At 35.9% G+C, this 16,135-nt stretch overlaps 1 protein-coding gene across 8 annotated transcripts in view; it reads left to right on the top strand.

Moving 5' to 3' along the window:
* Positions 1 to 16,135, top strand: part of mef2d (myocyte enhancer factor 2d) — a 173,352-nt gene that overhangs the window by 120,158 nt on the left and 37,059 nt on the right. For all 8 annotated transcript variants that reach the window (XM_074684326.1, XM_074684325.1, XM_074684324.1 and 5 more), the window contains 2 exons: positions 4,626 to 4,857; positions 9,997 to 10,053. In XM_074684326.1, the coding sequence (XP_074540427.1) occupies positions 4,626 to 4,857; positions 9,997 to 10,053 (289 nt within the window). The remainder of the gene's footprint in view (positions 1 to 4,625; positions 4,858 to 9,996; positions 10,054 to 16,135) is intronic.

Below are 16,135 nucleotides of genomic sequence, written 5' to 3'. Positions count from 1 at the left end.
CTAAATATGTCTGAGTATTATTTTATCTTTCTTTATTCCAAAAAGTATATAAAATTATTTATTAAGAGAAAAAAATCTGGTGAATAATTATTTTAAAAAAAAAGATTTTTGGGGGGGTTTATGAAATTGTACATGTGATGTTTTTGTTTTTTATTTTGAATAAATTTGCAAATATTTCTAAAAAAAAAAGGAAAAATTTGTAAAATCATAAATTTGTGAAATACATGGGATTTTATAAGTTGCAAAATTGTTCAAAATTTTTTTAAAATTTCTAAAATTTGCCCTTTTTTTAAATACAATATAAAAATTCCAAAAATGTGCAAATTTTTCCAAAATAAAAATTTAAAACTTTTCCAAAAATTTTGAATTTCAAAAATTTGTTCAATTTTTCAAAAAATAAAATTAAATAAAACATTTTAACATTAAAAAAAAATCAGTTTAAATTTCAAAAATTTGTTCAAATGTAATAAATTTGCAAAAAAAAAAAATCAAGGTTCTTTTTTTTCTTTTTTAAATTGCTTGTTTTTCACAAAAAAATAGAAAAAAATGAAAATTTTGCAGAACCTTTTGAAATAGGGAATTTTATAAATTTGGAAAATTTAAAAGAATTTGGAAAAATTTAAAGTGGCAAAATTTTTAAAACGTTTGTTCAATCTACTAAACGTCTGGATTTTTTGAAATCTAGAAAACACTTAAAAAATTGAAATGTAAAAAAGAAATAGTAAAAAGATTAAAAAAAATTAAAGTTGGATTTTTTACATCTGGAAAAAATGTCAAAAATTGAAATCCCCAAAAAATGGTAAAAGATTGATTAAAAGAAATGAAAGTTTGATATTTTGAAATTTGGAACAAACATTTAAATATTTAAATTCAAAAAATTTGCAAAAAAGATAAAATAAAAAATTTGCAAAAAAATTGGGAGCTTTATTGCAAGATGTGCATATTTAGTGTAAGAATATTTTTCTCAGGATTTTTATATAGTGTCAGTGTCTTTAATCATCAATACCCTCTGTAAGAAAAATAATAATTCTTTATCTCAATAATAAATTTTTAAAGCTACAAGGAGCCACTGCAGAGGACTCAAAGAGCTGCATCAGGGTCCAGAGCCGCAGATTGAACACCCTTATTATCAACAGAGTCAGATGCTGAGCCCCGCCCCCTCAGCTCTGTGACAATAATTCCTCTGAACTGCTGTTTACACACCTCCGCCCCCGTCGCACTAACCCCTCACCCCTCATCCACCCTCCATCCACCCTCCATCCTCTCCCCTCCCTCTGCTTGGCAGGTGTGCCGTGGTGCAGTGCTGTGAGCTGCTCTCTTCACCACACGCCGAGCAGCTGACTCCGTGCTCTCTGCTCAGGGACTGTAGACTCTGAAGATCTGGTTTTAACTCTCAGGAGAGTCAACAGGGTTTGAGTTTCCTTCTTTTGGTCCTGGTTGTACGGAAACGGTATCGCTCTGTGACCTTAAGATCAGCTGCGCGCGTCTTCAGTTATCACTAAAGGAAGTCTCTAAACTCCAACACACAAAACTCATGTCGGATATCTTCACTTTATCCTGACCATTATCCTTTTTCTAAAGTTAAGGCTCCTGAATAAAAAAGCATTTTAAGTCTGCTTCTTTTGTTTTTCAGAGTCATAATTCAAATAAATTAAATTTCAAAAAGTTTTATTGGTCCTTGTGGGCTTATTTAAAAGCAAAAAACAGCAGCAGTATAAAAGGAAAAATAATCCAATCCAAGTGTAAAGCCAAGAATCAAACCACAGTCTGTTATTAACAGCATGTTCAAGAAGTTGGATGAGAATTGGACGAGAGGAGCGTGAGATTTACTCAATTTGTGACATCACAGATTGGTGAATATTTTTCAAAACAGAAAAATAAACTCAAAAAGGAAAGTTTTCTTCTCCAAATTGAGCGTCCACATTTCATCGTTTGTCTTTGTCAAAGGGAGAAGTATTAACGTTAGAAATAATTTGGTGCAACAGTGGAGGAGGCTTCTTGAAAGCGATCTATCAGGTAATAGTAGGGGACAGTTTTTTAAATCTTACAGTTCAGGCAGAAATGAGAGTTTTCAAAAACACCAGCTGAAGATAAATAAGAGGTTAAACTGTGAAAAGCTGTCGCGAAGGAATTAAAGGGACAGTACGCAGAATAAAATGAGCATAATACCCCTTCAGGATTCAGGTCAGTTTTATGGTGTTTTATAGTTTATCTTCTGTTCCAGTTTGATACCAAACAGAGCAGGTTTTAAGTCTTCAAAGAACACAAGCACAACCAAAAATAGCGTAAAGTCTCCTTCAGCCTCAGCTCCACGTCTTTGTGACTCATCTCTTCTTTTACCTCCTCTCGCCCACCAAACGCGCTGAAAGTACCGAACGTTTCAGAGAGAAAAGACGGAGGGCAGGAAGGTGTCCTCGTCCTCCTCTGAGTTAAACTGGGTCCTCGGCTCTCTGAGTACAGTACAGAGCGGCTCTGGCCCACTTTCTAAGTTTAGAAGACCTTCTTTCTGCTGGAGCGGGAACAGGGTGAAATGGGTCAGCAGGCTGGACCACCTCGAGTCCTTCACCTTCATTTCTCCGGGACCCTGAGCCGTCAGATCAGAGACACGTAAACAGCCGAAGAGAAAAAGATAAGAGCAGCGTCTTTTATTAACCGACCGGACTCTGTCACATGTCAGAGGGGTGGTGGGACGGAGCTCAAACACACAACGCTATAACCCACCGCCGCTGCTGCAGCGAGACCTTAACCCGGCATGAGATGTGAGAGGCGACACAGCTTCTGGCCTTTCCACAAAGTCACCCTGCATGCTCAGACTGAGCAGAGTGTGTGTGTGTGTGTGTGTTGAGAAGAGGTTTGAAGTGTGTGTTTGGCTGAATTTTAGAGTCAATTTTCAAAACACTTTAAACTTTAAGAAAGATGTCTGTACATATTCTACATATGATTTCATTATGCATTTACTCAGTTATCAATAAATTAACAAATATTGGAGTGCAGTTACAATCTACTGTATAAGGATTAAATAATATGGGATCAGATTACAAAATAAATTTAAAAAATTAAAATTAAATTAATCAATTAAAAAAAATAACTAAAATTAAATTAATCAAAATTAAATTAATTAAAATTAAAAATAAATTAACTAATTAAAATAAGATTAATTAATTAATTAATTAATTAATTAATTTTAAAAAATAAATGATATACATGTTTTCACTTAACATTTTCTTACAAAAAAGGTGAATAATCAAAAAAGAAGCGGGCTGAAGCTGGGCCTTATTTTTACCTATCCTGTAGGATCCATAAAATAACCCAGAATATGAATCATACAAAGAAGACAAAAATTAGATTTTTTCTAAATTCCTCTTCCTAATAATTTCACACGTCAGTTATTTTACAGTGTGATCCTTCACTCAGCAAAGATCGACAAAATTTCCAATCATCACTGAGTCCTTTCCATAATTTAACTCCTAAAAATGAAATGCAGATGTATTTGCATTAGTTCTTACATGAAACGTGCTTGAATTATACTTTTTTTTATCTTAATTAAATGTAAAAAGTTGAATACAGGTAAGAATACTTTCATTATTTCCTTGAAACAGTATTTTTGATGTTTTTAATTATTCAGTATCCAGGAATTTTAAGGTGCAAGACACTATAAATAACCTGTTGGTGGTTTCAGGATAGAAGCTTTATTTACCCTTAACGCAATATGACGGATATGGCATTTAAAGTTTATGTACTCTCTGTATGATATATTCTATATGTGGCTTTCATTACACTCAAAATTCATTAACGCTTATAATTTTAATTTCATGTAGGATATTTTTTTTTCACAGTTAGTCCCAGCACCACCAAGCAACATACATTTGTTAAATTTTGTTTTTGTTTTATTTTCATTAAATGAAAATTGATATTGATGTCAAACCCCATTTTAAATATGATCAACTTCTGTCTTCTATTTTCAACAAGCAAAATAAACCTGTGTCATCTGCAAATGTGATGGATTTCAACTAACTTAATATTGTGCAAATATCATTCAATAAATTATAAATAACTTACGTCCCAGAACGGAACCTTGTGGAGCACCAAAAAGTTAATTTTTATAGAATATGACACTGTTTTGTTAATTTTCCCACACTTAAACCATTTATTTATTTATTTATTTAATGAATTAAATAATAATAATTAATTTATCTATTTATTTATTTGTTTTTATTTAATTTTTTTTTTTTCAAGATTCACAATAGTAACAACAATAACATTTGTGAATTTTTATGCAGGAATAGTTATTTATATTGAAGTTACAGAAAAATGAGGCAGAAAGAAAAAAATAATAAAAATATTTAAAAAAAAAAAAATTAATAAATTATACACATGATCAATAACAATATTAAAAACCTATACACCGGTCTTAACACTTAAGGCTAGAATTACCTTTGTAATTGTGTGTGTGTGTGAGTGTGTGTGTGTGTGTGTGTGTGTGTGTGTGTGTGTGAGTTTCTCACCTGCTGGCTGGTTTGTGCTGCTGCTGATCACTAACTGATCACCTGTCCGTTACTGTGTATCTATCTCTGAAGCTGATTGGCTCCAGTCTAAGCCCCGCCCTCTTCCTGTCTCCCCCTCAGTCCACCGTCCCACAGCCCACCTTCTCCATGCCCGTCACCGTGCCAGTATCCAATCAGAACGCAGCGGCGGCAGTGGCCCTCCAGTTCAGCAACAACCCAGGCGGCGCCCTGGTCACCACCACCTCCTTCGTCACCTCCACCCTCACAGACCCACGCCTCCTGTCGCCGCAGCAACCGGCTCTGCAGAGAAACACGGTGTCGCCGGGGTTACCACAGCGACCAGCCAGCGCAGGTAAGACACACGCAGGGTGAAGCTGTGCAGCTTATCGATAACAAAGCTGTTTTTATTTCCTCTCTAACATCCACGTTTCATCCACGTTTCATCCACGTTTCATCCACGTTCATCCACGTTTCATCCAAACACCAAACACGCTCGGCTTTGATGCTCAGCAGCTGATGAGTTTTCATCCCTAAAAGCAGCGAGAAAAGAAAACAGACAAAAAACCCCAAACATGAGTGAAGGATGAAAGACTTCAAAGTGCCCGCCCACACAGTTTGATTGACAGGTGCTCTGCTGCAGCACTGAACCGTCTCAGAAATAAAGAAATGCACATTTCTCTTTGAGTCAAGCATTAAAAACAAACCAGGCTGCTTCAGGTGAGTCTGAAAAACACGCTCCTAAAGTAACCTCTCCTTCACTGCATGCAAACGATCAATACTTTATTAAGCTCTGTAAAGGGAGCTCTGTGCAGAAAGTATTGGCAGAAAGGACGATGAGAGCAGCTGAAGTGCTCTTAATGTACATAATGTGTAGGAACGAGCAGCGAGATCATTGGACGGCGTTCACAGTGAAGAGGAACAAAAAGAAGAAACTCTAAAAACAGCCAATCAGGAGCAGATCATCAGTTAGAGTGCCAGAGTTTCTGTTCTCACCTTTACATGAAGGTATAAACCTTAATGAGGTCGAAAAAAAGCCAATTTAAACTCATTAAATACAGCGATGCAGCTGTTTCTGGACTCTTTTAAAACCTTTACTTAAAAAGGAGCCATTTTTCTTCAGCTCACCTGGATTTAAGTCATTCAGGTGCCACAAAATCTGCTTGATCTTCACAACAAAGAAAATTAAGTGGATAAAATTCTGTGTATATGAAAAATCTAGTGGATAATTATATAGCTGAGAATTTTTTTGAATTTTTAAGACAGTAAATTTGATGTCTTAATTTTTTTTTTTTAATGAATTTACAAATATTTTATTAAAAAAAAAAAAAAAAAGGGATTTGAAAAAAATTAAAAAAATTTTTGCAATTTCTTAGGTTAGAAGTTTTTGCCAAAACTTTTAAAATATGTTGACATTTCATTTATTTGCAAATACTTAAAAATAAAAAAAAATAAAAATTGTAAGAATTGGAAAAAAAATACATTTTGAAAAAATATGCAAAAAATTAAAAAATGAAGTTTAAAAAATTTACAAAAAATTAATTTAAAAAAAAAATCAGAAAATTGCAAAATTCATGAAAATATTTCTACTTTTTTTGCCTCGTCTTCAAACAAAACTGACGAAAAGAGAACCATAATAGAGCTGTGACTGAAAATCAGTGTCAACAACAAGCGTGTCTGGACATGTGCATCACCTTTAAGGGTCCCCCGGAAACACCTCCGTTGTGTTTTTACCATAGACTGTATAAATCATGGATGTAGTCTCCCTGACCTTACCCGTCTGTTGCTGAAACGGAAATCGAAGCAGATCGCCTATCGCCTGTCGGTCACGTGACCCTCAGCTGTGCCTCTTGCGATCTTGATATCCTCTGAACTGCCGAGTTAGAAAAAAATTCACCCCCCGTACAGTGGGTGAATCCTCTTGATGAAGATGTTTTCTTAATTTGCTTGTGTTTTGTCTATTTGCATGTGTTTTCTTAAGTTGCAGGGCCACCGTAGCTGAGAACTGAAAACCACAATTACAAAGTTTAAAACACTTTTTTAAAACTTAAAAAAAATTCAATTTTTCAAAACATTTTTACAATAAAAAAAAACAAAAACAAAGAGATTTAATTTTCAAGAACTTGACACTTTTACAAGCATTGAGACACATTTTCAAAGTCTGAATTTTGATGGAAAGGAAACGTACTAAATGCTGAATGTTTCCTGGAGGTGATTAAACCTGAGGTCATATCTTCAAATTGTGTTGAGGTTAAAAAATTCCTGTTTGTAAAAGTGTTTCCAGGAGCAAATCCTAGATGTTGAAAAGCTCAGCCCCAACCCTCTAACTTGAGGACACCAGCCCTTATGACATCATCAGCTGTGTGGTTTCCATGGTGATAGGAAGCATTGCTAAACTCGTAGCACTGTTGCTACTCTGGGCTGCAAAGGGTTTAAATCCCTTTTTCATGCAGACTCTGTGAATGCATCACGTTGTTTTTTTTTCCCAGCATGCAACTTTTGCATTTCAAAACCACAACAGGTAACAAACAGGAGTTTTACATGCACAAAAAATCTAAACTTAGAGACTGAGCTGCAGCCGTCACAGCCTGTTTTGAAGCTGCAGACAAATGAAGGATTAATCAGTTTGCTCGTCCTCCTAGAGAGGAGAAAAAAAAAACGTGTCCAGAAGTTTGAGATATGATGAAGTGGGACCAGGATTTGTTAGCACTGACAGTTTGGGTTAGCATGAGTTGCTGTGCGTTGCCACGCTCTGTGTTTTACAGAGAGAACAAGCAGCAGAATGAGCAGAGCATCGAGTGTGTGTCGGTGTATCGACGTCCCGTGAATAACTCCTGTTTGCTCTCATAAACACACTCCGCCTTTTAATGACACACATCCATCTCTTCCTCGACGGAGGCTGCGCCGCCGCCGCCTGCCTCTGCGTGGCAAACCGATCCTTCACCCCCCGACTAAAAGGATTTGTGCCCCGTTTCTGCGTCTCAGACGAGGTTACTTATCAGGCTTTGTTCCTGCAGTGTAATCTCATTGTAAGTCAGAATCAGGTGATGTAACGTGCAACAAATGCATTACAGCATCTTTCATAACATGCCGTTCTCCCAGGCAGGAGGGTTTCACATAGCAGTAATGAGCCCCCTCCTCCTCCTCCTGCTTCTCATAACTTCAGCAAACGCTCTGCAGCACTCTGCTATGCGTCCCACATTACCAGAGATGTATTGGGTTCAGCGTGTTTGCTTATTGGTGTGTTTCCATGCGTGCAGCCAGCCAGAGACTCTGCAGCCGCCCCTGATGACCTCAGCTCTCTGCCTTTCTGTCAGGAGCTGAACCGAGCGCTGGACTCGGGCAGAGAAAGAAGTTTCTCTGGGAGGAAATGTTTGCTTCAATGTGCAAAGACCTGTTGTTTTCCAGCTGCAGCAGCTGTTTGGTTTTTATTTCCCTAAACTGCTTAATCAGAGTCTTTTGTATTTTATTTTGTTGACCTTCATCCCATCTGTCAATAAAGCCTGCCACCGCTCTACTTCACCTCCTACAACATCAACAGCCCACCAACTTTCCATGCACCTGTGGCTAACCTCAAGTTTTACAGCCCTGGGAAGATAACTACATCTACAAAAAGACTAATCTGGAAGAAAATACAGATTTTAATTCTGTGTGAATAGATTCATTTAACTGACAACGTGCCAGCTTAATGTAAATCCTTGATATGAGCGAACAACCAAACAAGACAAATTAAGCAGTATAATCAGTTATGTTTTGAAGTTCAAGTAATCTTTCAAAGAAATTTAAAATTTTGTAAATATTTTAAAATTCAAATTCTCTTTTTTTCTTTTTTTTTCTTAGTTTTGGCCAACTGTGACATTTATTTTTTTGCATTTTGACATTTTTTATAATTTCAACAATTTTTGAAATTTTTGAAAATGTTTTAAATTTCAAATTCTTTATTTTTCTTATTTGTTAAGTTTTGGCCTACTGTAATTTTTTTTGGTTTTTTTGCATTTTGACTTTTTTTTTTAGTTTTAGAAATTTTCAAAAAAAATTCAAATTCTTTAATTAAAAAATCAACATTTTTGCAATTTTTTCAAAATTCATTTTTGTATTTTTTTAATTAAAAACATTAACAATTTTGCAGATTTTTTTGAAATTTCAATTTTTTAATCAAAATTTTTCCATTTCTTTATTTTTATTTGAAAATTTCTTCAAATTTAAACTTATTTGATATCTTTGCACGTTTTTAAAGTTTCATCTTTTTAATGACATTTTTGCAAATTGAAATTCCGTTGTTTTTTTTTGTTTTGTTTTGAAATTTTAGCAAACTTATTGAAAACAAATACTAAGTACATTGCATGTATAATTTTATGACCTCTAAAGAATTCTTGTTTAGATAATTATTCCTAAGATTATTACTAAACATTAAATTTTATTCTTTTTATTGTCTTTTTTGTGAAGATAAAGTAGATTTGTGGCTCCTGAATGACTGTTATTCAGATGAGTTGAGGCAAAATGTCTCCTAGGAAAGTGAAGTACCAACTTAAAATAACTACTTAAAGCTCCTGTGAGGGTGTTTTGACAGCTGTGAAATAGACTAGAAAAGAAAAGTTGGTGCCTGTTTGTTATGACAAATAAAATTAGACAACAAGTGACAAGATTGATATTATGTTGAAAATCCAGGCAACATTACCTTACAGTATTTTTGCTCACTATTCCTCAAACAAATTGTCACCGATTGTCACTTTTCCACTTTTCAGAATGTCCAGGAGAAGTGCCTGTCTACTTTTCACAGTTCTAGCTTTTGTATTTTCTAAAATATTCAGAATTTTCCATGTTTTTTGGCCCATTAAAATGAATGGAAATGATCCATTGCAGTGGAGACCACACAAGTGATGATGTCATAATGCTACACAGCTGATGATGTCATAAGGGGGTTAGGGTTAGGGCTCAGCATTTCAGCACTCAGCATCTGCTTCATGGAAACGCCCCGTCCTCTAGTTTCTCTTTTATTTCCTTAATGTCTGAAACAGACGGCACAGGGTGGCCGACAGAAAACCACTTTATCCACAGGGGGCGCCAGAATTCAAAATGCTCCAATAATTGATCTTTTAACTGCATGTTGCACTCAGAGAGTTATCTGATCTGTGTTTATTTCCATGATAATGTGTGATAAAAAATGAGCTTTTCACATCAGGTGTAAACTTCATCCTTTTCCAGGATAACGAATCTGCTGCTCCCCCCCCTCCCCCAGTCTGACTCAAGTACCATCCAGACCGGCTGAAGAGCCTCTTATAAATTAATAGAATTGCAGAATTGAAACCAATTAAGCTCCTTCATAGAGTGAAGTGGATGTCGACGGCAGAAGCCCTGGTTTTCATTTCATCCGTCACATTTTAATCACATTTTCCAAACAGGGATGATCAGCCGCGGTGATCAGGGCTCAGGTGACGAAACGAGGCTGATGATGATATTTTAAAAAGCTCATGATGTGGTTTTTGTGTTCCAGGTGCTCTGCTCGGAGGAGATCTGGGGAATTCAAACGGAGCGTGCCCGAGTCCCGTCCGTAAGTAGCACAATCACTTCCTCTTTCAGCCTCCTCCTGTGTTTCGGAAACACGTTTTAAAAAGGGGAAACAAGTTTGGAGCGTGACACACAGATGAAGCCATGCAGAGTATTTCTGAGCAGCAACAGGCCGTCACGTGTGCACGACTCGGACACAGACACGCTCACAGGAGCAGGCAAACACCTGTTGACTGCCGACAGCTGAAGGTCAGGGGACGAGCTGCTCGGGATCCGTCCGGAGAGCAGAGTTCAGTTTTGGAAAGAGTTTGGAAACAGGAACAGAAAGTCACAAAGAGGCTCCTCAGCTCTTTCTGTGCTGAAGTGAGACTTCAGATGAAGCCGTGTGACATTAAACCTGACCTGGCGTGGACTCTGCCAGCTGTTGCACATGTCGGAGAGGGAGCTTAACATTTTGTTCCCGCCTCATCGACGTGTTTGTCATTGGTTTCCTTTCTGACTCTGATGTCAGGATGACTTTACTCCATGCTAACAGCTAAACTTTCTAACATGACTCCTGTAGAGCAGGATTTGGGTTTCTGATTCATTTTCTATTTAACGTCTGGTCAGAACACACGTTTAACTTTCCATCAGGAAGTCAGAGTTTTATTTATTTGTATGTTATTGTATTTTGAAACTTAATGATTAGATTTTAGGCAGCCTATTTGACCAATGGTCGGAGACTACAGCTGGAAATTAGCCGTGAAGGCTAAAGCTGCCTCTTTCACTGTACAGTGAATTATAGGAGACTGTCAACGATACAATTAACAGTATTTAATTGTAGAGATCAATAATTATTTTTGACATGTTATAATTCCAGCCACACATATGTACAATGTAATTTTCAAGAGTAAGCATCTCATCTTTTCTAGCTATGCCTGGATAGCTCAGTGGATAGCAACACTGACCTTGATATTTATATATACATATATATATATATATATATATATATATATATATATATATATATATATATATATATATATATATATATATATATATATATAAAATTTTATTTTTTATTTTTATTTTGGCAAAATTTGGAATTTTTTGTTATAAAAAATAAAAAAAACATTTTTTTTTCAAAAATTGGTTAACATTTTCAAAAGATTTTTTTTAAAAATTTGCTTAATTATAAAAAATGAATTGAATACTTTGCAAAAAAAAAAAAAGGTTTTAATCGCCAAAATTTTCAAAGTTTGAAAAATGTTTAAAATATTTGGATTTTTTTTAATATATATATTTGTAATAAAAAAAAAAGCAAGAAGCTCCAAAAACCTGCAATATTTTGCATAAAAAAATCTAAAAGTTTTTCTGCCAGAGGTGATGAAAATATATATATTTTTTTAAAAATACATCACAGTGGTGATGATAATAATAATAATAATAAAATTATATATATATATATATATATATATATATATATATAGAGGGGTGTAACAGTACACAAAAATCAGGGTTCGCTAAGTATCTTGGTTTTAGGGTAATGGTTCTGTACATTTTTGGTACAGTATGGAACAACACAAAACCTTTTGCTTGTTTACGAGTTTATTAAACCAAAAACTTGCCATTATACAGCGAGGGGGGAGGCTCTTCAAGCTCTGGTTGGTCGTTAGCAGTAGCCATGATGCACAATTCAGACACAAGCTCCTGTGGCTACAGAAGCTCTTAGATATTCGTCTTCTGATTGGCTCACCGTGAGACATCACGGCCACATGATATGCACATGATTGCAAAGCACGAATCACTGACCACTTTCCTCATGAATATTAAAACGCCTTCTCTGCTCAGCCAATCATAGACGAGTACTCATGTGAATGTTAAAGAGCCATGTGCAGCGGCTAACGTAAACTTACTGTGCTCGTTCAATACAGCACTGTACCGAACTGAACAGCCTTATGGAGCAGATGGCATGGATACATGTACTGTTACACCCCTAATATTTATATATATATATATATACATAAAATGCAATGATTACTAGTCAAAAATGCACTATACATTAGTCATTAGTCATAATTAAATTGTTAATATTTAAAATTTAATGACTTTAATGAATTTAAATTTGACTTTTATTTATGCAGCAAAAGTCCCTTTTGCTATAGAAGTACGTTAAGCCCATAGAAATAAATTCATCCTAAGACACAAGTGACATCACTCTTTGTATTGGAAATCGATGCATCTCTTCAAAAATGGCCGCTCATTCGCCAAAATATTCTTGGGCCCAGATCTTTGCTTCTGTTCTAATTCAGAGTAAACTCTTGAGTTGATAAAAACATGATTATTAAAAAAGCTAAGATTTATTTGACCTGTTTTTGGATGCTAGAGCTGTACGTGCTTTATCACAGTCAGTCAGCAGGGGGAGCTCTAACTGTTTTGGCTTCAGTTTTGAGAAGCTTCTGTGTTCATTTGATTCAAAGGGAGCCAGAATGTGCTCCTCATCCTCCCTCTGTCCTGTCTTCACACTCAGCCACACCTCCTCCCTCCTCCCTCCTCCCTCCTCCCTCCTCCCTCCTCCCTTTCATCCTGTCTCCGTCAGCTGTTCCCCCTCGTCTTCTCCCAGGATTTATCCCCCACTCCACACACACACACACACACACACACTCATCCAACTGTCCCTCGTCTTGGCAGCGGGCTCTCCTCAGAGGTGACTTTGACACAGACCAGGTCCCCCCTCCCCCCTTAGATCCCATTAGCAGGGACAGATAGAGCCGGTCTGTCCTGGGTGATAGATTCAGAGTCTCTCTCTGTAAAGGTACCGTCCCAGGGTGAGGTGGGCCAGCAGAAATCAATACATTTACATTAAGTTGGCCTGGCTGGAGCAGAGGAATGTGCCAAACACAGCTCCTGTATTGATATCAGTGTTTCAGGGCTATTAATGAAAGAGTATACTCTCTCTATTAAAGCGGCTCTTAAAGTTTTCAGAGGTCGATACAGAGAGGGGCTGAGGAAAGAATCTCTGCTTCTGTAACATCCAGCTCTAAAGTTTGAACAGAGAAATGAATGAGGAGTGTTTTCTCTGTTTGGATCAAGCTCATGGTCGAGTCACCCCCACTTTAAATCATGTTCAGACGGTTCATTCTCGGTCGTTTGGTCCATTCTCCTTTTGTAAACAAACATCACCCTTTATGCTAATTAGTTGACATGCTCCACTTGCCACAGCTGATATTTGTTGAGCACATCCTGCAGTCTCAGGGGTTAAAGCTAATGCAGTCATACAAAAAACAGCAATTTTACCATTTTCTGAAAAAACTACACAAGAACGTCAGCTGTTATTAAACGTGACGTAAAACCTTAATTTTTTACCTTTAATAACTGATCAAAAAGAAACTTTTCAGTAAAAAGAGGTCTTTAGTGCAACCTTTACTTTCAAAGGCGCCATTTTGCCTCAACTCACCTGGATTTAAGTCATTCGGGTGCCACAAACTTCTTTGTCTTAACAATAAAGACAAAAAAATACGTAACATTCCATATATAGAGAAAATTTTGTGAATAATTCTTTAAACAAGAAGTTTTTGTGTTCATAAAATTGGACATATGATGTTATAGTTTTTTAATTTCAATCAATTTGAAAATATTTCCAAGAAGTATAGAATTTTTTTTAATTTCACAAACTTGCAAAATGTATAAAATTTCATCAAGGTGCAGGATTTTCAAATAATTTTGAATTTGTGTTTATTTTATTTTATTTTTTTAAGAACTCTTTTAAAATTTACAAAAAATCATAAAAAAATCATTTTAAAAAATGTGCCTAAATTTTCCAAATTTTGAAAATTAAAGAAAATTGCGTAATTTTTTTTCCAAAAATTGAAATTAGATAATTTGCAAAAAATGCAGGAGTTTAAAATTTTTTGAAAGACATTTTGCCTCAACTCACCAGGATTTAAGTCACTCAGAGCCACAAAATCTACTTTATCTTAACAATAAAGACAAACAAGCTTAAAAAATCTATAAAAAGAGAAAATATAGTGAATAATTATTTAAACAAGAAGATTTTGTTTTTATAAGATTGGACATATGATGTTTTTAGTTTTTTTTATTTTTAATAAATTTGCAAATATTTCCAAAAAGTAAAGAAAAATGTTTAATTTTCACAAACTTGCAAAATGTATGAAATTGCATCAAGTTGCAGAATTTTAAAATGAATAAAAAAATATATAAATTATTTTAACAATTTTTTTTATTTTTTTTCTATAAAAAAGACATTTTTAAAAATTACAAAAAAATAATAAAAGAATAATTTGAAAAATGTGCCTTAATTTTCCAAATTTTAAAAATCTCAAAAATTTGCTTTATTTCTTTTTCAAATGGAAATTATTTGCAAAATGTTTTACAAATTTTTGATTCCTTTTTTTTCAGAAAATAAATTAAATTCAAAAATTGAAATTCAAATTAAAAAAAAAAAATCCCCAAAATTTGCAAAAAAAATTAAAATTTTATTGCAAGAGGTGATGCATATTTAGGACAACAAAATTCCAATGTTCAGTCTTATTTAGTGTCAGTGTCTTTAATCATCAATACTCTCTGGAAGAAAAATAAAAATTCTTGATTTCTACAATATTTTTTTAAAGCTACAAGGAGCCACTGAAATAAAGTCAAAGAGCTGCAGGTTGAAGACTCTTGCTAATGTTGGTATCTGCTGTATTTGAAACGTTGATTTAACCTCAGTCTCAGAGCTGCATCACAGCGTTTGGAAGTGGACTCAGCTGGGCCCTGATCACGCAGATCTGTTCCTATCATCCTAAATATCTTTAAGATAAAAACCCTTTCTTATTGGTGTTAGGACAGAAAAAACAGGATATTTTGCGTTAACATAGACTTTTGTAAGTAAGATGATTTGCAGACAGCCTCAAGTGGACACTGGAGGAACTGCAGGTTGTTGGTTTTGTTGCATATTTGAAGGAATACTCTTTAAAATTTGGACAGTTTTGACGTTTTTTTTTCCATCCTGAAAAACATCCACTTGTTGTTGATTGAACTCAGTGTTTGAACCATCACAGATCTGGTTTTTCATGGATTAGTCGATGGAGGGTTTTGATTCGTAGTCAGGTCAGACGTCAGTGACTCTCTGGAACAAAGTCACGGTTCCTCTCTGTGTCGAAACGTGAAACCCTTTCATCCTGAAAGTCAGCTCAGGTGACCTGATCCACCTGGCTGCTCCTGTCATTCCTCTGCTCCCCGTCTCTGTTTCCTCTGATCTGCCTCTGACACTTTCCTCCACTCTCTGTTTGTCCTTCTTCACTCTCTTTCTTTCCCCTTTTCATTTCTTCTTTAAACTTCTCACCTCTCTGTCCTCTATCTCTTTCACATATTTTCATTCCTCCTCACCCTTCTCCTCTTATCTCTTTATCTCCTTTCCCTCCTTTTTTCTCCTCCTCCTCCTGTGTGGAGTCCGTCGTTCTCAGCTGTTGTCCTGGGACTCGGGGCTCAGGGAATGTCACCATTGACGTCACCCAGCATTCCACACATTCCCACGCCCAGCCTCGTGTAACGGGAGACATCACACACACACACACACACACACACACACACACACACACACACACACACACACACACACACACACACACACACACACACACACACACACACACACACACACACTCATACGGTCAGGAACACGTTAAGCATACAGAAAAGCACATACGAGCAGATCACATGCATAAATAAAGCCTGACACACATCAACATGTCTGTGACTCACACACACTTTGAGCAGGAGTGTGTCCATGCAAACTTCACTGTAACAGACACACACACTCATAGGGTGTGAACATACAGCCATCTAACGGTGCAGCAGGCTGTAAAGCAGACGCTCTGAGGGGTTGTTTTTATGTTTTTCCTTGCTGTTGGATTTATTTACAAACTCCTTTGAAATGAAAGTTAGAGAGACACAGGAACAGGAAGTGTTTTAAAGTGTCACATTTAAGGTGGAATGAACAGAAACACAGACAGGACCTGAGTGAAGTTCCTTTCTGCTGTCTGTGTCTGGACTGCAGGACAGGATGTGGCTCCACTGTTTACCACTGTGGATGAATTTAATGTGAGGTGTGATCATGTCGGGCAGGCAGAGGGGAAAATGATGAG

Source organism: Halichoeres trimaculatus, unplaced genomic scaffold (assembly GCF_033239565.1).
Source record: "Halichoeres trimaculatus isolate MK-OKI-2021-1 unplaced genomic scaffold, fHalTri1.1 fHalTri1_scaffold_12, whole genome shotgun sequence".
Classification (NCBI taxonomy): domain Eukaryota; kingdom Metazoa; phylum Chordata; class Actinopteri; order Labriformes; family Labridae; genus Halichoeres; species Halichoeres trimaculatus.
This window is presented reverse-complemented; position numbering and strand designations above follow the sequence as displayed.